Here is a 25,568-nt window from a genome sequence, read left to right on the forward strand (position 1 = left end):
TATGATTCCCTTAATTGGGAGAAGGGTAGAAGGCGCAATCACTTTGCTTATGTATACCCCTAGCAACTGTTTACAGTGGCGTATCAGGAATACTTGCCCGCTCAGGCAAAGACGGGGTGTATTACACAGGTGAACAGTATACTTATAAATTTCCATTATTATCCGGGTTATTCAGTATGGTCAGTATGACGTATCCAAAGTGGCAAGTTCCCACATAATGAGCTCGATTTTAAAAGTAAAAAACGGGAGGGTGGGGGCTGGTGGGCATTGAAAATTGCAGACCCAGCCCCAACCCGCCCTTTTCCGGTTTTCACGGGGGCAGGTGACCAACCCACTCCCAGAAGGTGGGTCGGGCCTTAACCTTTCAGTGAGGCTTCAGGCCTCCATTTTTCACTAATTCCCGATTTCAACCCCAGGGGTGCCTGGATTCCCGGGCCTTCTGTTTTACGCCTCGTGAAAGGAGGCAAGAAGGCCCGAGACTGCAGGTAAGTGCCTAGAATGGCACAGCTTGTGGGCCCAGAGGAGAAGGGGTGCTTCCCTCAGGCCCAACAAGCCTAACTGCACCGACAACCCCCTACCCGATCGTGGACACCCGACCCCCGACCCCGATGTCCCCCCCGCCCCGATCCTCCGACCTCTGACCCTCCACCTCAACGATTGCGAACCCCTGCGATGACCCCCAATCCCTGCCCCCCACCTGTGACTGACCCCCTGATCCCATCCCCCATGACTTGTGACCCCCGTGCCCACCTATGCCCACCCTTGCCCCTTGCCCACCCCATCCCCTGCCCACCCATGCCCTCCCCATCCATGCTAACAAAGACTTACCTGAAGACGTCCTCCCACTGACTGGTCTCCCGTCCGACTGAGACCAGCCTGTCAATCAGCCGGTCAGTCGGACGGGAAACTGACAAAAAAAAAGAAGACGTCCTTACGTCAAAATCATAAGGACGTCCAGGAGACCCATACTAATGGGTTTCCCAACCTCAAATTGACCTCCCCACCCCCTTCCCGGCTCTGTTTTTAAAATCAGCCCCAATGCCTCTAGGTGATGCTCTTCCTTTACTACCATATAATGGGGAAGAGAGAGAAAATCGGTTTTCAAAAGCAGACTTAGATGTGTGTTTTTTCAAGTTGATACTTAAGTTATGATTTTTAATTATTTGTAGTGGCTGCACAATCATTTGCAAACTGTCTTCAGTACTATTAATAGGATTTGACTTATTGTGAGAGTGTGCTTTGGACTCTCTCCTCTTCCCATGTCATAGGAGAGTGCACAAGATGGGGCCCCAAGAACCTTCAGAAAAGGGAAAGGAAATATGGGACAGGAATTTCCTTGGAGCTGCTCCTGTTCCGCCATCCTAACTTCACCAGAAGTATGCCGGAAACCCTGTTTACGCAGGTAAACGGGGGTTTCTGCTGCACTTCAGGCAATGGCGGAGGGGTAGCAGCTCCGAGGAAATTCCCAGTCATAAATTTTGGTACCAAAAAGGGTCAGTTTTGGTGGGGCTGTTTCTGAAGTCGATCCAATCAGATCATGGAAAGGTAGCAATCTGTCAAACTCAGCGGTGCTTTTGAATGTTACAAAATAAATGTCTAACAGAACATAATGGTTTCTTCCAGTCAACTCTTGCTGTCTGGGTAAAGTGGCCACATCACAATAGTGCTCCATCACTGGCTGACAAAAGCATCCGGCAGTATGGCTCAGTGTGCCATCAGGATCCTAGGTAATTATGTCAAATATTATTAACTATGAAATAAAATTATCAAGGAATATAAAAAGAAATAGTAAAGTATTCTACAGACCATAAATTACAAAAGGAAAATCAGGATAGGACCACTAAGGGATGCACAAGATAAACTCATAGATAATAGCAGAAATATTGAATAATGACTTTGCCTTAGCATTCACCAGACAGACTAACTTGGTGGACATGACATTAGAAGAATTGGTCAAAAAAGATATCACGACATTTAAGATAGAAAGGGAGGAGATAATTGATAAACTAATCAAACTTAGAGAGAATAAAATCCCTGGTCCGGATGGATTGCATCCGTCCATACTCGAAGAAGCTAAGGAAGAGATAGTAGAAGACACTTTTATATATTCATTAGAAAAGGGAATCGTGCCAGAGGACTGGTGGACAGCTAATGTTGTTCCTATATTCAAAAAGGGAACTATTTTAACAAGTCCAGGAAGCTATAGACCAGTTAGCGTAACATCGGTGATAGGAAAGATATTGGAATCTTTACTCAAAGATGAAATAGAAAAACATCTAGAAACCAAAAATATAATAAAGAATAGTCAGCATGGATTTCAAAAGGGAAGGTCATGCCTTACCAACCTTATTAAATTCTTTGAAGAAGTAACTGAAAGAGTAGATAAGAGTAATGCAGTAGATATAGTGATACTTGGATTTTCAAAAGGTCTTCAATAAGGTACCACACAGTAGACTCATGACTAAGGTCAGAGCATGTGGAGTCAGGGGACAAGTAGCAAGCTGGCTACAAAACCGAAAACGGAGAGTAGGGATTAAAGGTATTTACTCAGACTGGCAGAAGATAGAAAGTGGTGTTCCACATGGATTCGTGCTGGGACCACTGTTGTTTACCATTTACATAAACGATTTGGACTCGGGAATCAGAAGTACAATTTCAAAATTTGCAGACATCACTAAATTGGGGGGTACAGTTAACACTGAGGAAGACTGCCCCAAAATACAAGAAGACATTAATAAACTTGCAGAATGGGCTTGTAAAAGGCAAATTAATTTCAATATAGACAAGTGTGAGGTGGTGCATTTCGGTAGGAAGAATAAGGAGGTCACATACTCCTTGGAAAATAAGTGTGAATGTGGTAGAGGAGCAAAGTGATCTAGGGGTACAGATTCACAAATCATTAAAAATAGCGACGCAGGTTAACTAGGCCATAAAAAATGCAAACAAAGCACTGGGGTTCGTTTCCAGAGGGATAGAATTGAAGAGGAGATAAGTTATGTTAAACTTGTATAGAACCTGGTTTAGACCACACTTGAAGTACTGTGCACTGTTCTGGTCTCCATATTATAAAATGGATATAGAGGCATTGGAGAAGGTGCAGAAGAAATATACAAGGATGATACCAGAACTGAGAGGTTATAACTATCAGGAAAGACAGAACAGACAGAAAAAAAGGCTTTTATTACCCATGCTTAGATTTAACTTCACTATTTCAGAAAGTAAAATGAGATTACTTTAGATTTTGAACAGATGGCCCTGAATTTCCTTGGGACGTGATCCTGGCAGTTACCCTGGGATTGTACTCACGAGTGCCTTCCAACACTGACCATGCTGATGTCTGGGGGTGGGTTCAGTGGAAAGAAACCTTATTTGCATGGAGCAAGCGTGCACCAGCGCCACTATGAGCATATCTCCAGCGCCTGCTTGCCTCATGCATTGGAAACACTAGTGCCCACCCATCTTTGTGGCGGGTGTGGTCACTGCCCATGGCTGTGTCCTCCTCAGTCACCTATTTAAGGGGCTGGTCTGCTTTTTAAAAAAATTGAGCCACTTTGGAGGTCCAGGCAGCTTCCCTGGTTTGCACCACACCAGTAGAGTCCATCTGGAGGCTGGTAAGCCTCAAATCACTCAGCAGACTGGCCTCCAAGAGATGCATTAAGTTCCAAGCCAGGCAAGTGGAAACACCTGGCGTAGGGAGCCCCTGCCCCTGACTCTGCTCCCCTGACAATATTTGCCTTGTAAAGTAGGTTCCACCCTTTACAAAGCAAGTCAGAAATTCCTGGAAATAGTTGAGACCCACCACAACCAGGTCTCCGATGTTTTGTGAAGACTTCCACTGGGCTCCCACCCGAGGTACCGGCAGGATACCAGCAGAACCCTCGAGGAATTTCGGTCCCAACCTTACACGTTTTCTAAAACTTCCAATTTTGTTTTCTTTCCTAACATTGTCAAGCATTTTCCAACTGCAACTTTCTTCTCAAAAGTGTTACCACTTGTGACTCAAAAATGTGCAACTTCCTTTGGACAGAGTTTTATTTTTTTTAAAATGAGCTTTGATGTTCCAAGGAGCTTGTAGCATACATTAACAATGTAGCATACATTGAAATAGACAGTTTCCTAGAAGTAAAGGGAATTAGGGGTTACGGGGAGCGGGCAGGAAATTGGACATGAATTTAGATTTGAGTTTAGGATCAGATCAGCCATGATCTTATTGAATGGCGGAGCAGGCTCGAGGGGCCGATTGGCCTACTCCTGCTCCTATTTCTTATGTTCTTAAAAAGGATGAACTCAAAATGTCCCCTCAACCTACTGCAGCTGCTCTCTGGTTCACATCAAATAATAGCAATAGATCCCTTAGAGAATTTGGAAACCTGTTAGAATGAACTGAAGGCAGCGGGATCCCTAAGGTAAAGTCGCTGCCCTTGTTTGAACTGCCTTCCCGTCCGGTATCCGCCGGGGTAGGAGAGGAGGTTAAAATTCACAGACAGTCTCGAAGAGAAATGAATATTGGTAAATTATGACAATTTTTTTTTAAATGGTGGCCTTTCCAGTAAAGAAATTTTATTTCCTTGAAATGGGGGATGTCACAATTTTTACATATCAACAATTATGTCCCTTGTTCTTCTCAATGCAGAGCTTAATAGAGGGAAAGTCATGGGGGGTGGTGGTGGTGGTGAGAGATGGGGGGGGGGAGAGGGGCAGAGGGAGGCATTCAGTCCTATCATATGTAACGTTGCACTGGGAGCATTGAAGATGAAAATTTGCCTCATGGTAATTTATTTAAATGTTGGTTGGGAAATAATAAAACCCAAATATTATTATTGTTCCAGTGTAATTTATATTCTTTAACGCTCTCCCTCCCTGCTCCACCCTTTCTTCAGGTTTTGTGTTGAACCAGGCTCAGTTCCTCCTCATGAATGGCCTGATGACATCACCAAATGGCCGGTAAGGCCTCGCATTAACATTTCCCCTAACTAATAATTGTTGTTTTCTCAATGTACTCATTTTCCTCTTAACTGTGATATTGCTAATACTGGGCTGCAGTCGGCTTTTTCTCTTCAATATAGTGCTTCAACACTATGATTAGATGTTAATAACAGGTATTAAGAAGTATATGTAGGAGATAGCTGCATGATTTTAGAACCTTATGAGTGAGTGCTAGTAATGCAACAAGAATTTGCTGTGATTAAGCAACGCACCATGTTTGTATTAGACTCGAGGTATAAATTTGGCTTGGACAGTAACGCAAAATGGGTGATAGCGAGTTGGCAGCTTGTTTTGCAGTCCACCCAATTTCCTTTAAAAGAAAATCAGGCAGAGTGCAAAACGGTCTGCCAATTCCCTATTGCCCATTTTGCACTACTGGCTATAATGAAGTTATACTTTGTTAACTTATATTCACGTTGATATCTGGTCTTGCTGCCTGTGCTGTGCCAAGTGCAGAGAAATCCGTATCTAGTCCAGACTACTCATTTACTCCTATTGTACAACATTTCTGATACAAGTCAAAAATGCTGATGTTAAGCACAATTTTTTTCCTACTGATGTATTCTTTTCTAAATACTCAGTGCACTATGTTGCATTGTGTTGTATAGCCTGTCCGTACTTGTAAGATCCATTTTAACCCGTGGTAATATGAACAGATACCCATACTGTGAGAGCTCATATTTACTTTCATTGTACATGACAAACAAATATTAATGATTTTAAAAATGCTGAGTCATTGATCACTAATCTGAATTCTAAATCTCTTTAGCACACAAAATGATTAAACAACAGCCTGCTTTACTGGTATCGATGTATCTCAGGTGCTAAGAGCCTGCCTCCCTAAAGGACCTGATAGGACTAGCCCATACAGATTCCCATACCAAGCAGTTAACTATAGACCAGAAATAAAAGTAGAAAATGCTAGAAACACTCAGTAGGTCAGGCAGCATCTGTGGAGAGAGAAACATGAGTTAATGTTTCAGGTTGATGACCTTTCATCAGAGTGATGAAAGGTCATCGACCTGGAACATGTAACTCTTGTTTCTCTCTCCACAGATGCTGCCTGATCTGCTGAGTGTTTCTGTTTTTATTTCAGATTTCCAGGATCCGCCATTTTTCACTTTTGAACTAAAGACCAGAGTTAATTGTAGTCACGGAGAGGTCAGCAGCTCCTAAGTGAGCAGCCCAGAGACCGTTTTGCCATCCTGGTTGAAAGAGAGAGGGCGCAGAGCTGCAAAGGGGAAAATTAAATCTAATAAGAAAAATCTTGTATAAAAAACTTTCAATGTTTGCTTTTAAACTGGCGAATGAAACTGCAGGCTTGGAAAATGACCATAATTATCAGCCTTTGTTTGCATCAGTTTACCATCCATTATGCTGTCCTTCTGAAATTCTGAAATTGCATGTAAACCAAATGCAAGAGACCTCTTCACACATTCACTGTTCCCTCCAATCTATTGTGGGCTGCTCAACATCATGTAACCGCCTCCTTTACCAAAGCCATTGATGATGGTCAGAAATTGGCCAGCAGGCAAAGTGATCCAATCAAGAGCGACTCAGACAATGACTACCATCCCATGGAGTGACACATTAGGCCGTGGGCATGCACCTTGTGGTTTAAGATCAAGCGCAATGAAACTAATGATAATGAGATTGTTTCTTCCATTCTTTTTCAGATTTGCACTAAAAGTACTGCTGGAAACCACACCAACCTTCCACACCTGGACTGTGTCATTACGGGCCGGCCCTGCTGTATTGGCACCAAAGGGAGGTGAGTATGTGCTTGATTGTATTACAGAATCCTATATGTGGAAAACGAGTATAGTCTAAAACAAATATTTCAAAAAAAGAGCTCGATAAATACCTGGTTGAGAATAGGATTTAAAGTCTTGGGGTAGACATGGGGTGAGATGATCAAACACATGGTCGAGTACTGTTGGGAGTGATCCAACTATGAAGGGCAGTTAGTCAGCAATAAAATAGCAGAAGTGGGCTGGGGAGCAGATGAATAGATAATCTAGAGTTTCACTTCAGGGTTCGGGAAGTATTTATACAGAATTCTTCCCTCAGCAGATTAACTCAGTGGGGTAAGTTCCATAGTAGGGTAGATTGTACCTGATCTGTGGATGGAGTGGAGATGGTGGGCTGAAAAGCCACCTCTCATTGTCTGCTTTCTTACATAAATAATTTCTGCAGTTTTACATGTTTACTAATGGGATCAGGGTATAATGATTGCGTCATTACTTTGAAAGTAATGGTATTTATTCTCAGGAAAATTGTATTTTTTTTCTAATTTCTCGATTTCTTCCTTCATCGCTTTCTAAACAATTATTTTCTCATCTCATTAAAGTGGGAGCAAAGTCTATAGGGAGCATTTCCTGTTTATATTGCTCCCCAATATCTCTTAAAAACTATAAAAATGAATCTTGCCACTACTTTGCCTTTGGTACTCCATGGCATTCTGCAATTTCAGGGCTCCCTCTGAGCGACACCAATGATGTCACTGAAGGGGAGGAGCTGTCTGAATCCCAGAGTGGCTCTGTTTATTTAATGGTGTTCACCACTTTGAAGTGACTTGGAAACTGACTTGGAGCTGCCCGACATTTAGGAAAACACTCTAGCACCTCCAGCAGTCAACCCTAAGGAGGGCTAATTTGCTGCGAGTTAATTGTCGCTGTTCTCCAGAAGAGTGACTGAAATATAGAAATGGTGACTGCCTTCTTTCTTTTTATACTCAAAGATGGAGAGTAAGCCATGCTTAACAAGATCCTGATAAATGCTGAATTTGATCAGCATTACGCTGCCATTAAATTGCTTTAACACCATGGTTAATGACAGCAGTACAAGCAAGCGTATTAAAAAGGCTACTGGAATGTTAGCCTTTATTTCAAGGGGACTGGAATACAAAAAGGTGGAAGTTATGGTACAGTTGTACAGACTCTGGTTAGGCAGCATCTGGAGTACTGTGTTCAGTTCTGGGCACTGCACCTCAGGAAGGATATATTGGCTTTGGAGGGGGTGCAGCGCAGATTCACCAGAATAATACTGGGGCTAAAAGGGTTAAATTATGAGGACTGGTTGCATAGATTAGGCTTGTATTCCCTTGAGTTTCAAAGATTAAAGATTAAAGATCTAAATGAGATGTTTAAGATGATTAAAGGAGTTGATAGGTCAGATAGAGAGAAACTATTTCCTCTGGTGGGGGAGTCCAGAACGCAGTTGCATAATCTTCAAATTAGAGCTAGGCCGTTCAGGGGTGATGCCAGGAAGCACTTCTTCACACAAAGGGTAGTGGAAATCTGGAACTCTCTTCCCCCAAAAAGCTGTTGAGGCTAGGTCAATTGAAAATTTCAACACCGAGTTCAAAAGATTTTTGTTAGGTAAGGGTATTAAGATATATGGTGCAAAGGTGGATAAATGGAGTTGAGATACAGATCAGCCATTGAATGGTGGAACAGACCCGAAGGGCTGAATGGCCTACTCCTGATCCTATTTTCCCATTTACTGCTAGTTTCACATTGATGGAAAGCAGTTTTGGCTGCTCATCAATGTGAAAATGGAAACATAATTCAGGTTGGACGTGAAACCAGCTGTATAAAGTCCTCAGACCACCATGGTACTTTATAAACTTATTACAGAATCCTTAACATTTTGATGAAGCAGACACTCCAGTGTCCACTCTCCAAACATGGTGATCAGAGTGTGCAACAAAAGTGTGATTCACAGCCGGGGGCAGCCGCTATGTAATAGGGGTTTTGCCAGCTGTGTTTCACATTCTACAGCTACCACATCTCAGCCTGGTAGTGCTGTGTATTCGTAGACTTAATGGGGGGTGAAATTGGTCTTCAGTGAAAACCAGTGTCAATGGAAAAGAAAACCGGGTGATGTGAAACAGACTGCCGATTTGCTATCGCCCGTTTTGCTGAAGATCAGTTTCACCCCCGTGATTTACAAACATTCTGCCAGATTCGAATTTCCTATTGAAAGCCTCCACGGAAGGATTGGAATTAATGTTGATGTGCATCCACTACACCTTCACTAATTGTTCTGGTGCAAAATAAAGAAAGACCTTAACATTGACATTTCTACTGCCTCGCAGGTAGTTTAGCAGTGACTGACATTATCAATTTTCTAAAAGGGTTTTTAATAATCATTTGCAAAGAAGATTTGTTTATTTGCAACCAAAAGGTTATTCATATTTGGAAGCATGATCTTGCACATGGTAAGCATTTTGATGTCATTGATCATCCACATGATGTCACCTTGGCGTTTGTTAGTCCAGGTGGCCTCCCTCCATTATTGCTGCTCCTAGAGATTTTGATGTATTGCTGTCAATGATGTCAGAGGCCTGTCATTATTGGAGATGGCCTAGACTGCTCCATATTTCTTATAAATGGTCTAAATGAAAAGAGAAAGAGTGAAAGCAGTTCTATAAACATCTACAAAGAGAAAAGTCAGCTTACCGTTTCAGGTGCAGCCCCTTCATCAGCACTCTGACAAAAGACCTCTATTTGAAATGTTCTTCTGCCTTTTCTCTTTGCAGGAGGCTGATGGACCTGCTGTTTATTTCAGATTCCCAGCATCCACAGTGTTTTCTTTCAATCTTGTAAATGGCCCATACTATTGGCAGAAGGGAGATTCTTTAAGCTCTGTCACCTGCTAAAGCAGCATCAGGTTAATGCGCTTTTATATTTGGACCTTCTGTAGTTCAGAGAACATCGGTTGCCGTCTCCAGACATTTACATCATTAAACTCACTTCTTTACCCTGACAGCAGGATTGTTTTTAAGTCTATGATTCCATCAGAATAAAGGAGCTGGTCTTAAAAAAAAAATACAAATGCAGGGAGACAGTGCACAGCTTTGGCTCTCCTGTCTGCTAAATCACTAAAGCTCCAAATGTAAAAGTGCAATGAGCTTCACGACCCAGCTTGTTTAGGTTTAATGTGGCACATTGTAAATGTTTGGATTCTTTTTGCAGATGTGAGATAACATCGAGAGAATATTGTGATTTCATGAGAGGTTATTTCCATGAAGAAGCAACACTCTGTTCACAGGTTTGAATCAACACTTTTTTAAAATTCCTGGCATTGATTTTCTAGTTGTGATTCTAGAAATAGCTGTTAACTGGGTGAAGCAGTTAACTGGAGCATTATGGGCATAATTTATTCCTGCTGCATTACCATTAAATGGTGTCACTACCATGTGTGATGCTGATACAGTTTAGGATTAATGAAACAGCTGTTGGCTGATCCTTCCTATTAGTGGCAAATTCTCTATCTGCTGTGAAGGGCTTGAAGACGGGTGAATTGGCATTAATGTGACAATTGCAAATACCCCATACTATTTCCATCATTGCATTTTTACCAGCAGCACACAAGTTTCTGCTTGGTAGCTCGGAGGCTGTGGAGCACCAGTGTTCCACCTGGAGCAGCTGTTCTTATTCTCACTCAGTGTACATTGTCCTACGTAGTTAAGGGTGGAAGAAGTGTATCATTGAAGAAAAAACATTCTCCAAAAGTAACATAAGATGCTTACCCACTGTGTATTATGCGCACAAACATTTTGACACTCATTGCATTTTTGGTTTACCATCGTAATAAGATCTCTGGGGATATAAAGCTCATTAAATCAGACTGAAGGTGTGCATTAGTTCTAACCTTGATTTGCTGCTGTGTCTTCCACAAAAGCAAAAGTGTTAATTCCCAACTGTAGTAAATAAATCCATAAGGCAGTAATAACAGTGCTATAGAAAGGAAAGGGCTCCACCTAGTGTGCAGGCTTCTGTCCACAGTCTTGACCAATACAAACTTCAAGATTACTGTTGAAACTGGTATTCAGCCTGGTATGTGGTGCAGAAGGGGATCAGACTAGTTTGATTGGAGAAGCCCTATTGCAATAACATGAATAGTTAAATTGCCAGGAATCCTGTTTAGTTTCCTCTCTGGAAGTTGAAAGGATCAAACAGGAATGGTGTACTCACTTTTGGACAAGTGCTGCATGCTTTGGCTTTGGATCCACATTTCTCTGTTGGTGCATCTATTATATTCAGCACCCTGTGTTCCCTCGCTTACAAATGGCTCTTTTTTCATCCTCTCCCCTGCTTCATTGCACTGGAACCCCATTAGATTGGGCAATGGAAAATGTCAGCATCCTTTTATTGTAGCACATTCATGGGATTTAACTCTCTTCCAGGGTATAAAGTGAATTTTCAAGCATTATCCCTAGTTTCTCCAAACTGACGTAGCACACTTCCTGTTTCACTGACAGGGAGAGTGACGGACTTGAATAGTGAGGACAATAGAGATTTCTGTACAAAAAAAAATTCTCTAGGTGTCCATTTGATGTATCATAAGTGTGCCCCACCTTGGTAGCCATTTAAATGTCCAGCAGCACGTGCAAAAGCAGTGATATGTGGCAGCACTGGCACTATCTGGTGACCTGTGTCGACACTCCTTTTACTGAATGGATACATTAAACTCTTTTATCTCAAAAACCTGTTTGGTTATTTCAATCCAATATCTAGGCCTTATTGGTTGTGTGATTTTCAGCTCACTTTACAGTTTGGTGATTTACGCCTCGCATTACTGCAGCCTGGTGCTGTAATCTGGGCTCAGGACATTGAGTCCATGAAGGTGGATTAGTGGAGCTGCCCCAGTTTTTATACTGGATGCACTCAGCAGGATCAATCCGTACCGGTACATATTCACTTCTAGGACGTGAGTTTGAATCCAGCCTAAACCAATCAAAATCTCCTGTTAATATTAACAGTCAGCTGCAAATTTCAGGCCTGCCTTAAATATTCTGTCGAGTTCAGTGGTGCTGCTCAGTTCCAAGACTGTTGCATGCAGTAGTGAACCTGTACTGACCAATATCTATATGGTGATCTAAACTGGCTATTGTGTCTTTCACACATGTCCTCACATGCCCTTCTTCAATTAATCTTTCAGTAGGCAGAATGGAGACACTAGTGAGATAAGGCTAAATCCAAATCTTTAAGCTACTTTATTTTACAGACAAGTGGATATACAGAGCATCAGTTGTAATCAAATCTTACTTCGTTTAACTTCACTTTCCTCCTCGTAAAAAAAAATATAATAAATAATAAACTACGCCACATTACCCAATGTTAGTGGGCTAACTTGACTTTTACTTCTGGTCAGCCCCTGGTTTTGACTGGCTCTGAACTTAAAATAAACAAAGTTTCCCTCGCTAGGCTGAGCTCCCTCCCCATACCTAATTTAATTGACCCAAAATATGGATTTATCTTTCCTTTTGTTCTGACCACTGGAAATGGTTGGACTTTTCTCTGTTCAGTGAATGGTGGTGGACAGTTTAGCAACAAAGGGAAGGACGAAGCTCCATAAATATCATCATCCTCAATGATGGCGGAGCCCAGCACGTGAGTGCAAAAGACAAGGGGCGTGATTTTACCCCCGAAAAACGAGTGGATTGGGAGCGGATGGCCATTAAAAATTGCAACAATTTCAAACCCGCCCCAACCCGCCTATTTCCGGTTTTCACGTGGGAGGGACGAGGGGAGGGTGACCAACCCGCTCTATGGAGCTGGGTGGGTCACTAAAACATTTCAAGGAGGCTGCGAACCTCCATTTTTTTCAGGTTTTGTGATTTTAGCCTCTGGGGGGCAGGATTCCCAGGCCTTCTCAATCACGCGGCGTGAGAGGAGGTTAGAAGGCCCGAAACAGCAAGTAAGTGCCTTTGTAGCACTGCTTATGGGCCCAGTGGAGCAGTAGTGTGTCCCCTAGGCCCAACAAGCCTACCTGTACTTACCGCCCCCCCCACCCAACGCTTGGCGACGACCCCACAACGATCGCGACCCTCCCCCCAACGATCGTGACTCACACGATGACCCCCGATTCCCGCCCCCCCCCCCCCGATAACCCCCCGATCTCCCTCCCAACGACCCCGATCCTGGTACAGCCTGGTGCTGTAATCTGCGCTCAGGACATTGAATCCATGAAGGTGGATTAGTGGAGCTGCCCCAGTTTTTATACTGGATGCTCTCAGCAGGATCAATCCGTACCGGTACATATTCACTTCTAGGACGTGAGTTTGAATCCAGCCCAAACTGATCAAAATCTCCTGTTAACATTAACAGTCCTTTGCAAATTTCAGGCCTTCCTTCAATATTCTGTCGAGTTCAGTGGTGCTGCTCAGTTCCAAGACTCTTACATGCAGTAGTGAACCTGTACTGACCAATATCTATATGGTGATCTAAACTGGCTATTGTGTCTTTCACACATGTCCTCACATGCCCTTCTTCAATTAATCTTTCAGTAGGCAGAATGAAGACACTAGTGAGATAAGGCTAAATCCAAATCTTTAAGCTACTTTATTTTACAGACAAGTGGATATACAGAGCATCAGTTGTAATCAAATCTTACTTCATTTAACTTCACTTCCCTCCTCTTAAAAAAAGAAATATAATAAATAATAAACTACGCCACATTACCCAATGTTAGTGGGCTAACTTGACTTTTACTTCTGGTCAGCCCCTGGTTTTGACTAGCTCTGAACTTAAAATAAACAAAGTTTCCCTCGCTAGGCTGAGCTCCCTCCCCATACTTAATTTAATTGACCCAAAATATGGATTTATCTTTCCTTTTGTTTGTTCTGACCACTGGAAATGGTTGGACTTTTCTCTGTTCAGTGAATGGTGGTGGACAGTTAAGCAACTAAGGGAAGGACGAAGCTCCATAAATATCATCATCCTCAATGATGGCGGAGCCCAGCAAGTGAGTGCAAAAGACAAGGGGCGTGATTTTACCCCCGAAAAACGAGTGGATTGGGAGCGGATGGCCATTAAAAATTGCAACAATTTTAAACCTGCCCCCAACCCGCCTATTTCCAGTTTTCACGGGGGCGGGACGAGGGGCGGGTGACCAACCCGCTCTATGGAGATGGGTGGGTCACTAATACCTTTCAAGGAGGCTGCGAACCTCCATTTTTTCAGGTTTTGTGATTTTTAGCCTCTGGGGGCCGGGATTCCCAGGCCTTCTCCATCACATAGGAACAGGAGTAGGCCATTCAGCCCCTCATGCCTGCTCCGCCATTTGATAAGATCATGGCTGATCTATGATCTAACTCCATATACCTGCCTTTGGCCCATATCCCTTAATACCTTTGGTTGCCAAAAAGCTATCTATCTCAGATTTAAATTTAGCTTTTGAGCTAGTATCAATTGCCGTTTGCAGAAGAGAGTTCCAAACTTCCACAACCCTTTGTGTGTAGAAATGTTTTCTAATCTCACTCCTGAAAGGTCTGGCTCTAATTTTTAGACTGTGCCCCCTACTCCTAGAATCCCCAACCAGCGGAAATAGTTTCTCTCTATCCACCCTATCTGTTCCCCTTAATATCTTATAAACTTCGATCAGATCACCCCTTAACCTTCTAAACTCCAGAGAATACAACCCCAATTTGTGTAATCTCTCCTCGTAACTTAACCCTTGAAGTCCGGGTATCAATCTAGTAAACCTACGCTGCACTCCCTCCAAGGCCAATATGTCCTTCCGAAGGTGCGGTGCCCAGAACTGCTCACAGTACTCTAGGTGTGGTCTAACCAGGGTTTTGTATAGCATCACGTCACGTGAGAGGAGATTAGAAGGCCCGAAACAGCAGGTAAGTGCCTTTATAGCACTGCTTGTGGGCCCAGAGGGGCAGGAGTGCTTCCCCTAGGCCCAACAAGCCTACCTGCAGCGACCCTCCCCCAACGATTGGCGACGCCCCCCAACGATCGCAAACCCCCTCCCCCATGATTGTGACTCCCACGATGACCTCTGATGCCGACCCCCCCCATGACTGACCCCAATCCCCCCCTCCGATTCCCCTCCTGATGACCCCTGATCCAGCTCCTGATGACTGAGCCCACCACCCCCCAAATTACCCCCGATCTCCCTCCCAGTGACCAAACCCCCCCCTCAACGATGACTAACAACCGCCCCCCCAAAATTGTAGACATCCGGGAAACCTGTATCTCCAGGTTTCCCATCCGCAATTTGACCCCCCTGGCTCCGGGCTTAAATTACCCCTTAGGCCTTTGCAACCATCGTCAGCCAGAAGTGTGGAGTGGATGATCCTTCTCTGCCTTCTTCTGAGGTCCCCACCATAAGAAATGCCAGTCTTCAATCAATTTGATTCACTCCATGTGACATCAAGGAATGGATGAGTGTACTGAACATATCAAAGGCTACAGGACCCGACAACATCCCAGCTATAATGCTGAAGACCTGTACTTCAGTACCAGCTGCGACTTTAGCTAAGCTTTTCCAGAGTAGCTACTACACTGGCATCTACCCGGCAATATAGAAGATTGCCCGGGTATGTCTTTTCCACAAAAAGCAGGACAAATCCAACCTGACCAGTTACTACCTCATCAGCCGATTCCCAATGATCATGCTCACCGATGTTCATTTTGAGATCTGCTTGAGCCTCTCGGCTCCAGACGTCATTACATTCCTCGTCCAAACATAGGGACGAGCTGAATTCCAGAGGTGAGGTGAGAGTGACTGCCCTTGAAATCAAGGCAGCATTCGACATTCAATGGCAGTACCATCACCGAGTCCCCACCATCAACATCCTGGGGTCATCATTGACCAGAAACTAAACTGGAATAGCCACATAAATGCCTTTCATACTCGAGCAGGTCAGAGACTGGGTATTCTGTGGCGAGTGATTCATGTCCTGACTCCCAAAACCTTTCCACCACTCTTGGCACAAGTCAAGAGTTTGGTGGAATACTCTCCACTTGCCTGGATGAATGTAGCAGCATCAACACTTGAAGCTCCGCACAATCCAGGACCGATCAATGCACTTGATCAGCAACCCATCCACCAGCAAGAACTTTTCCTTTTGCATTCAGAAGTAGTTGCACTTTCTGTGAAGCTGGTGCTGCTTTACTGATCTTGTGTGGAGTGTGTGACTTGTGACTACTGGGTCAATCCTTAATGTACATGAGGCTATTTTTACCGTTTCACAGGTGAATTCTGACTTAACTTTGTATTGGTGCTGGATGACTTTTGTCTGCTTTGGAAACAGTTTTATTACAGTCATAGATGACCTGGTAGGTCTGCCTTTAGAATTGGAAGATAAGGAGGAGCAGCGAAGAAGGCAGGAAAGAGCAGGAGCAGCTGGGACAAGAGGGAGGTGGAGGGCACTGCGCAGGAAACCGTATCGACAGTTGGTATTCAGTGAGTGCTTCTCATACCTCAACTTCACCAAGGAGCAACATATTGGGTGCCTGCGCTTCACCAAGGAGGCTGTCACTTGTTGCAACCACAACTGGAGCCCTAAACCAGGGCATGGTCAGCAGTGCCTGTGGCTCTCAACATTTACGCCACGGGGTCATTCCAGGCTGCAGCAGGTGACATCAGTGACAGATCGCAATTTGCTGAGCACTGCTGTATCAAGGAGGTCACCAAGGCTCTAGGCCAGGAGAAATACCTACGTCATATTCCCAATGGACAGGCCGAAGCTGGACGAGAGAGCACCAGGCTTCTCCAGAGTCTAAGGTGCCATAGACTGAATCCACATTGCATTGCATGCTCCCCATCACCAGCCTGGCATCTTTCTCAATAGAAAAGGATTTCATTCCCTGAATGCCCAGCTTGTTTGCGACCACGGGCAGCGCATCATGCCGGTTTCAAGATTCATTCATCCTGTGCCAGTTCTCAATGCCGCCGTTATTCCAACCAGACCATCAGGTCACAGGCTGGCTACTGGGTGACAAGGGTATTCCCTCCAGATGTGGCTCTTGACTCCTGTTAGGAACCGGGTCCCAGACACAAAACTGGACTACAACGAGAGCCATGCTACCACCAGAAATATCATTGATCAGAACGTCGATGTGCTCAATCAACCCTTTCACTGCCTGGACCGTTCGGGAGGAGCTCTGCAGTACACCCATGACCATGTTTCCAGATTTTATGGTCATGTGCTGCAAGCTGCATAACTTCACTGTACTCAGGATCCAACCCTTACCACCTGGGCATCAAGAAGTGGAGCTTGAGGTGGAAGAGCAGCATGAAGAGGAGGAAGAGCAGAAGCAGCATTGACCACCAGTGCCGCTAGCTGTCAGTGCAGCTCATCCAAGAGTGCTTCACGTGAACCATCCCTCCTAACCTCAATACATTCAACAGTCCGGCAATCCATATTACCACCGTCCTTACCACCACCATCCGATTGCCTTCCTTCAATCTCGGCTTATGGGTCATGACTACAAATATTAGCACCAATACCAAATCCAGAAAAAAATTACTGCAACAACTCTATTCCTTATGTGTATAACAGTTAATAGGAATAATTAAGAATCACCCTTGTGCAGTGCCTTAGTTGCCTGTCTTCTGTCCTCTGATGCCTATCCTAGTGTTGCTACGAGGTGCATCCCCAGTGGCTTGGGAGATGGAAGGCTGCATTAGCTTCCATTTAGGACTCTTCAGATGGCTGTGGTGAGCGACCTTGAGCAGCTCTGGGCCTTGAGGGCCCGGCTGTAGACTGTAGCATCTCGGCGTGGGCTAGGGCAGGCTGACCCAGCTGGCTGCAGTGTGGGCTGCCATGGAAACCATCAGTGCTGTCAGCAGAGGTTCCATCATGGTGGCTAACCACTTGCACTGACCACATGTTGGACAGAGTGGTCTCCATGCTCTGCGCAAAACATCGATGCAAGTTGGACCTGGACTCCTCCATGCTCAGAGCACAGCGCGCTGGCAGGCTGCCCAGTGCATCTACATTTCCTGATGTATGCCAGTCTGCCTTCTTCGGTAACCTAGGCCCTCGAAGTCAGCATCTGTGTCCTCTGCAGCAGAGCTAGTATGTGATCTCGCCCTCCGGTGGGCTGGCACCTGTGGCGTCCTATCCCATTGTCCCAGCTTCTGCGCACGTACCCGGTGATTCATCTTATGAAAGCCCCATCTCTAGCCCACACTCTAAATTATGCACGGTCCAGTCTCTGAGCTGGTGCTTGCTATGGTCAGATCGAGTGACACTGCATCTTCTGGAAGGCTGCCCTCTTCTTCCTGAAGTGACAGAGGTGTCTCCACATTATCAGCACCTGAAATTAAAGAGAGGGACAATGGTTAGCTTTTAGTGTGAAGGGAGAACAGAGAGAGATGAGTGGTTGGTGAAAGCATCTGCAGTTTGTCATGCAGAGTGTTTAGGGTGAGATAGAAGTTAGAAGGGAAAAAGAGGAGAAGGCGTGAAGAAATACTGTGCGACGTCTCCTCCAGCGTTGTCAATTGCCACGGCCATAACTCGCCCCTGCCTGTGACTGCCAGCACGTCATCCTCCAGCTGGGAAAGGATGCACAGCTGACCTCTGCCTTCTCCAATGGCCTTTTTTCATCCTTAAATTATAATTGTGAGATTTTTTAATTATACGTGACCACATAAGATGCTGCTTTGCTGTGCCAGAGTTTAGAATCTGCTATTACCATATTTTACAGGTGCATTGTATGGATGATGTGTGTGGACTTCTGCCATTCCTCAACCCTGCAGTGCCTGATCAGTTTTACAGACTCTGGCTTTCACTCTTTTTACATGCAGGGTAAGTGTCTCCGTTACAATGGAGCTGAGGTCCAAACTGCTATTTATTAATGCAGTGCTGTAGCTTTGTTAAGTGAAAAGTTATTTGGAATAATATTTGTTCTAATGTTGCTGTATAAAATTCTAATTAACTAATCATGGGAAGGATATTTTGCCTTTGAAAGGATGCTAAGTCAAGAAACAAAGATAATTTCACTCTATGGTGGTCACTCCTATCAATAATACTATGGATAGATGTGACACTGGAAGTTCCGTGCCCAAACGCATCCATTTTACAATTCTCATTCTTGTGTTCATATCCCTCCATGGCCTCCCCGTCCCCTAGCTCTGTAACCTCCTCCAGCCCTACAACTCTTTGAGAGCTCTGCATTCCTCCAACTCTGGCCTCTTGTCAATCCCCCCCTTCCTTCACAACACGATTGGTGGCCTTGCGTTCAGCCTTCTAGGTCCTAAGCTCTGGAATTCCCTCCCTAAACCTCTCTATCTCTCTCTCCTCCTTAAAACCTACCTCTTTGACCAAGCTTTTGGTCACCTGTACTAATGTCTCCTTCTTTGGCCCAATGTCAATTTCCTGTGAAGTGCCTTGGGACATTTCACTACATTAAAGGAGCTACATAAATGCAAGTTGTTGCTGTTGAATACATTCTGTGCCCTTGTTTCGCTTAGTGCTTTCTCTAAGGGTGTAGGAGTACTGATGCCCGTTGAGGATGGGGGGTGATAGTTGAGAATCAGCAGGCAGTTTTCATGGCCTCCTTTGACCTGAAGCCACGAGACGTCATGGGGTTCAGAGTTAATATTGAAGATTCCTAGGGCGTGCCCATCTAACTCTATACCATTGTGCCCACACCTGCCAGTGGGAAAGGACATACCCAGGGATGGAAGAGTCTGGGATGTTGACTGATGGATGTAATTCTGTGAGTACAACTGTGTTAGGCTATTGCTTGACTAGTCTGTGAGACGGCTCTCCCAACTTCGGGACTCACCACTCTCCAGATGAGGAGGTCTTTGCAGGGTCGACTGGGCTGAACTTTAAATGTATAATGCTGAGCATGCAGGCAGAAGCCTCATGAATCCATACAAATCTGGGTTCTATAATGTACAGAGGTCCCCAGTTAGGTTCTGAGGGCCTACTGGACAGAGCATGCATTGTGGACACAGTAAAACCTGGCAGGCAAGAGGAAGAGGTCCAAAAAGGTAATTGTTGAAATTTTGCTGTGTAAGATTTTGTGGGGCCAGGCACGCTCCTCTGCGACCACACACCACCATCCTCCGTTCAGGACCTGCCTTATGCTGACCGTCATTGGCCATTCGAAGTAATCCCGGGGTGGCTCGTACTCCTACACCCTTCCACAAAGTGTGGCTGTAATCCTCTGCTGCGTAAACTTTCAAGACTTGGCTGTTAATTCCTGCTTTTCTTCATCAGCTTCACCTGCACGTGTCTGAACACTCACATAAATAAAATCAGCTTTGTACAGCTTATTGCAAGGTAAACCTCTTTGTTAAATGGAAGAGCAATGTTTAATCCATCAACACTCCAATGGATTTCTCTTTAACTGTTCAATGCAGTTCTAATCAAAATGGCATCATAATGTATTGTCCTCACTTACTCCACTTACTAACAGGAGTTCAAACAAAATAAATGTAATTAAGTTTGAACCTAGTTTTCTTTCCTAACAAAAAAGGGCTGGAAATTATAATAGACCCTGTCTCTCCAGTAATATTTGGAGCTGTGACAAGAGTATGTTCTAATGATAGACTGGTTGTGCAATGGATTTTTTTTTAATGAGAAGAGAATGAAAAAAAAGTTAATTGTGGTAATTACAAAGCTATGTAGCTGTGTCATGTGCTCAAGTTTACTCCCAAGGAACGCTTTTCTGAGCTCCATGTGGACAGTTCAGATGGGAATGGTGTCCATGAGGGTTCAAAGACAGTCTAATTTGTTTAGAATTAAGGCACAATAGAGGAGCTATTACGCTGCTGGGTGTATACTATACGCCATCAAATAGTGGGAAGGAGATAAATGGGCAAATTGCAGAAAGATGCAAGAACTATAGCGTAGTGATAATGGGGGACTTAAATTATCCCAATATAGACTGGGATAGTAACAGTGTAAAGGGAAAAGAGGGGGAGGAATTTGTGAAATGTGTACAAGAGAACTTTCTTGATCAGTATGTTTCCAGCCCAATGAGGTAGGAAGCAGTGCTGGATTTAGTTCTGGGAAATGAAGTGGGACAAATGGAGCATGTTTCAGTGGGAGTGCATTTGGGAAACACTGAACAAAATATCATTAGGTTTAGAGTAGTTATGGAAAAGGAAAAAGAAAAATCAAATGTGAAAATACTCAATTGGAGGAGGGCTAATTTCAGTGAGTTGAAAAGGGATCTGGCCCAGATAGATTGGAATCAAAGATTGGCAGGTAAAATAGTAAATGAGCAATGGGAGGCCTTCAAACAGGAGATTACTCAGGTACAGACTAGACACATTCCCACGAGCGGGAAAGGAAGGACGTCCAAAGCTAGGGCTCCCTAAAGATATAGAGATTAAAATGAAACAGAAAAAGGAGGCTTATGATAAATGTTGGATTCATAATTCAGTACAGAACCAAACTGAATACAAAAAGTACAGGAGAGAACTGAGAAAGGAAATGAGAAGGGCAAAGAGAGTGTATGAGAATAGATTAGCGGGTAACATAAAAGGCAACCCAAAAGTCTTTTATAAACATATAAATAGTAAAATGGTAGTCAAAGGAAGGGTGGAGCCGATGAGGGGCCAAAAAGATCTTCTTGTGGAGGCAGGGGGCATGGCTGAGGTACTAAATGAATACTTTGCATCTGTCTTCACTAAAGAAGAGGATGCTGCCAATTCCACAGTAAAAGAGGCGGTAGTAGAGAAATTGGATTGGACAAAAGTGGATAAAGAGATCCAATTAAAAGATTGGCAGCACTCAAAGTAGAAAAGTCACCTGGTCCAGATGGGATACATCCTAGGTTGCTGAGGGAAGTAAGGTTGGAAATTGCAGAGGCTCTGGCCACAATCTTCCAATCCTTCTTAGATATGGGAGTGATACCAGAAGACTGGAGGATTGCAAATGTTCCAGCCCTGTTCAAAAAAGGGGAGAGGGATAAACCCGGCAACTACAGGCCAGTCAGCCTAACGTCGGTGCTGGAGAAACTTTGAGACATTAATCCAGGACACAATTAATTGGCACTTGGAAAAATATGGGTTAATAAATGAAAGCCAGCACGGATTTGTGAAAGGCAAATCATGTTTGACTAACTTGATTAAGTTCTTTGATGAAGTAATGGAGAGAGTTAATGAAGATAGTGTAGTTGAAGGTGTGTATATGGACTTTCAAAAGGCATTTGATAATGTACCACATAATAGACTTGTTAGCAAAATTGAAGCCCATGGGATTTAAGGAGCAGTTGCTGCATGGATGCGAAATTGGCTAAGGAACAGAAAGCAGAGAGTAGTGGTGAACGATTGTTTCTCAGACTGGACGGAAGTGTGCAGTGGTGTTCCCTAGGGGTCACTTTTGGCAGCACTACTCTTTTTTATATATGTTAATGGTTGGACATGGGTATACAGGGCAAAATTTCAAAGTTTGCAGATGAAACGAAACTCGGAAATGTAGTAAACAGTGAGGAGGATAGTAACACACTTCAGGACAGACTGGTGAAATGGGCAGACACATAGCAGATGAAATTTAATGCAGAGAAGTGTGAAGTGATTCATTTTGGTAGGAAGAATGAGTAGAAGCAATATAAACTAAATGGTACAATTTGAAAGGGGGTGCAGGAACAGAGAGACCTGGGAGTGTACGTACACAAGTCTTTGAAAGTGGCAGGACAAGTCGACAATGCTGTTTAAAAAGGCATACGGCATCCTGGGCTTTATTAATAGAGGCATAGAGTACAAAAGCAAGGAAGTTATGCTAAACCTCTATAAAACACTGGTTAGGCCCCAGCTGGAGTATTGTGTCTAATCCTGGGCACCACACTTTAGAAAGAATGTCAAGGCCCTAGAGAGGGTGCAGAAGAGATTTACTAGAATGGTACCAGGGATGAAAGACTTCAGTTAAGGGAGAGACTGGAGAATCTGGGGTTGTTCTCCTTAGAGCAGAGAACGTTAAGGGGAAATTTGATAGAGGTGTTCAAAATCATGAAGGGTTTGATAGTGTAAATAAGGAGAAACTGTTTCCAGTGGCAGAAGAATCGGTAACCAGAGGACACAGATTTAAGGTAATTGGCAAAAGACGTGAGGAAAAAAAATTTTATGCAGTGAGTTGTTGTGATCTGGAAGTCCTAAAGGGGTGTTGGAAACAGATTCAATAGTAACTTTCAAAAGGGAGTTGGATGAATACTTGAAGTGGAAAAATTTGCAAGGCCAAGGGGAAAGAGCAGGGGTGTTGGACTAATTGGATAACTCTTTCAAAGAGCTGGCACAGGCACGATGTACTGTATCATTCCATCACTATTTGAGTAATGCTAACAAATAGAAATTAAGTTTGAGTGTTAGATTAATAGCCAATATTTATTTTATATAAATTGACACTAAACTTAGTGCAGTATTTACTAAGCCAGTGTATCAAGGAAGCGACGTCCTCATCATCCTGTTGTACTGATACTTTTAATCCAGTTTGTACACCAATTATAAATAATTGTTTAAATTATGAACCATTTAAATGGTTTAAAAAATATTTACCATGGTAATAATCCATGACTGCAAATAATTTACCAAAGCAAAATATTATCAACCTTTGCGACGTGGCTATTTTTACTGAATTTTTAATTTTTTAAAATTCATTCATGGGATGTGGGCATCGCTGGCAAGACCAGCATTTATTGCCCATCCCAAATTGCCCTTGAGAAGGTGGTGGTGAGCCGCCTTCTTGAACTGCTGCAGTCCGTGTGGTGAAGGTACTCCCACAATGCTGTTAGGTAGGGAGTTCCAGGATTTTGACCCAGCAACGATGAAGGAACGGCGATATATTTCCAAGTTGGGATGATGTGTGACTTGGAGGGGAACGTGCAGGTGGTGTTGTTCCCAAACCCTGCTGCCCTTGTCCTTCTAGGTGGTAGAGGTCACAGGTTTGGGAGGTGCTGTCGAAGAAGCCTTGTCAAGTTGCTGCAGTGCATCCTGTAGATGGTACTCACTGCAGCCACAGTGCACCGGTGGTGAAGGGAGTGAATGTTTAGGGTGGTGGATGGGGTGCCAATCAAGTGGGCTGCTTTGTCCCGAGTGGTGTTGAGCTTCTTGAGTGTTGTTGGAGCTGCACTCATCCAGGCAAATGGAGAGCATTCCGTCACACTCCTGACTTGTACCTGACTTTGCGTTTAGCATTATTTTTATAATATTAATGGATTGCCTGTGGTAGTGCCATCTAGTGGTGGAGGTGTGGAGCTGCAGGCCTGACTGTGTCACAGTTGTGATACCCCAATAAGGAGTGCACAACATATAAAGCAAATTCAATATATTATAGATGGATTCTGTAGAACTATGAGTGGCCCTATAATAATAATAGCACAAATTCAGTTAGTTTTAGCATTATTATGGAAAAGGACAGAGTTAAATCAAGAATAAACATTTTAAATTGGGGGAAGGTAAATTTTACAGATCTAAGATGTGATTTGGCAGAAGTGGACTGGACACAACTACTTGAGGAGAATTCAGTGGCAAGCCAGTGGGAGGTACTATAAAGTGAAATTCTACAGGTACAATGCAGACACGTCCCCTCAAAGAAAAAGTGTGTCACTGCCAAATCTAGAGCCCCCTGGTTGTCTAGAAGTATACGTGGCAAGATAAAGCAGAAAAAGAAAGCTTATGACTGTCACAGAAAACTAAATACTGCAGAAAGCCTAGAGGAGTATAGAAAGTACAGGATGACGTAAAAAAGGAAATAAGGAGAGCAAAGAGAGTGCATGAAAAAATATTAGCTGGTAAGATTAAAGAAAGCCCAAAGATGTTTTATCAGTATATTAAGAACAAGAGGATAGCTAAGGAAAAGGTGGGACCTATCAGGGATGATAAGGGTAACTTGTGTGTAGAAGCAGAGGATGTGGGTAGGGTTTCAAATGAATATTTTGTCTCCGTATTCACTAAGGAAAGGGATGATCTGGATGTAGTAGTTAAAGAGGAGAGGTATGAAATATTGGATAAGGTAAACATAACGAGAGAGGAAGTACTAGATGGACTGGAATCCTTGAAAGTTGATAAGTCACCAGGGCCGGATGGATTATTTCCTAGGCTATTGAAGGAAGCCAGGGAGGAAATAGCGGATGCTCTGAGGATCATTTTCCAATCCTCACTCGATACAGGGGAGATACCGGAGGACTGGAAGACTGCAAACGTAATACCATTGTTTAAAAAGGGTACGAGGGAAAGGCCAAACAATTATGGGCCGGTCAGTCTTACCTCGGTGGTGGGCAAACTATATCAATACTGAGAGATAGGATAAACTGTCACTTGGAAAGGCATGGTTTAATCAGGGATGGTCAGCATGGATTTGTTCAGGGAAGGTCATGCCTTACAAATCTGATTAAATTGTTTGAGGAAGTGACAAGGAGGATTGATGAGGGTAGTGCAATGGATGTTGTCTACATGGATTTTAGTAAGTCATTTGACAAGGTCCCATATGGCAGACTGGTCAGAAAGGTAAAAGCCATGGGATACAGGGAAATGCGGTGAATTGGATCCAATATTGGCTCAGTAACAGGAAACAAAGGGTAAAAGTCAATGGATGTCTTTGCGAATGGAAATCCGTTTCCAGTGGTGTGCCACAGGGCTCAGTGTTGGGTCCCTTGCTGTTTGTGGTATATATTAATGATTTAGACTTGAATGTAGGGGGCATGATTGGCAAATTTGCAGATGACACGAAAATTGGCCGTGTAGTTGATAGTGAAGAGGATAGCTGTAGACTCCAAGAGGATATCAATGGGTTGGTGGAGTGGGCGGAAAAGTGGCAAATGGAGTTCAGCCCGGAGAAGTGTGAAGTAATGCACTTAGGGAGGGCAAACAGTAAAAGGGAA

At 43.8% G+C, this 25,568-nt stretch overlaps 1 protein-coding gene across 4 annotated transcripts in view; it reads left to right on the forward strand.

Moving 5' to 3' along the window:
* rhbdf1a (rhomboid 5 homolog 1a (Drosophila)) overlaps positions 1-25,568 on the forward strand; it is a 357,313-nt gene that overhangs the window by 318,298 nt on the left and 13,447 nt on the right. For all 4 annotated transcript variants that reach the window (XM_068003135.1, XM_068003136.1, XM_068003137.1 and 1 more), the window contains 5 exons: positions 1,624-1,727; positions 4,881-4,944; positions 6,663-6,757; positions 9,966-10,041; positions 18,441-18,541. In XM_068003135.1, coding sequence (XP_067859236.1) covers positions 1,624-1,727; positions 4,881-4,944; positions 6,663-6,757; positions 9,966-10,041; positions 18,441-18,541 — 440 coding nt within the window. The remainder of the gene's footprint in view (positions 1-1,623; positions 1,728-4,880; positions 4,945-6,662; positions 6,758-9,965; positions 10,042-18,440; positions 18,542-25,568) is intronic.

The sequence above is a fragment of the Heptranchias perlo genome, chromosome 22 (genome assembly GCF_035084215.1).
Source record: "Heptranchias perlo isolate sHepPer1 chromosome 22, sHepPer1.hap1, whole genome shotgun sequence".
NCBI lineage: Eukaryota > Metazoa > Chordata > Chondrichthyes > Hexanchiformes > Hexanchidae > Heptranchias > Heptranchias perlo.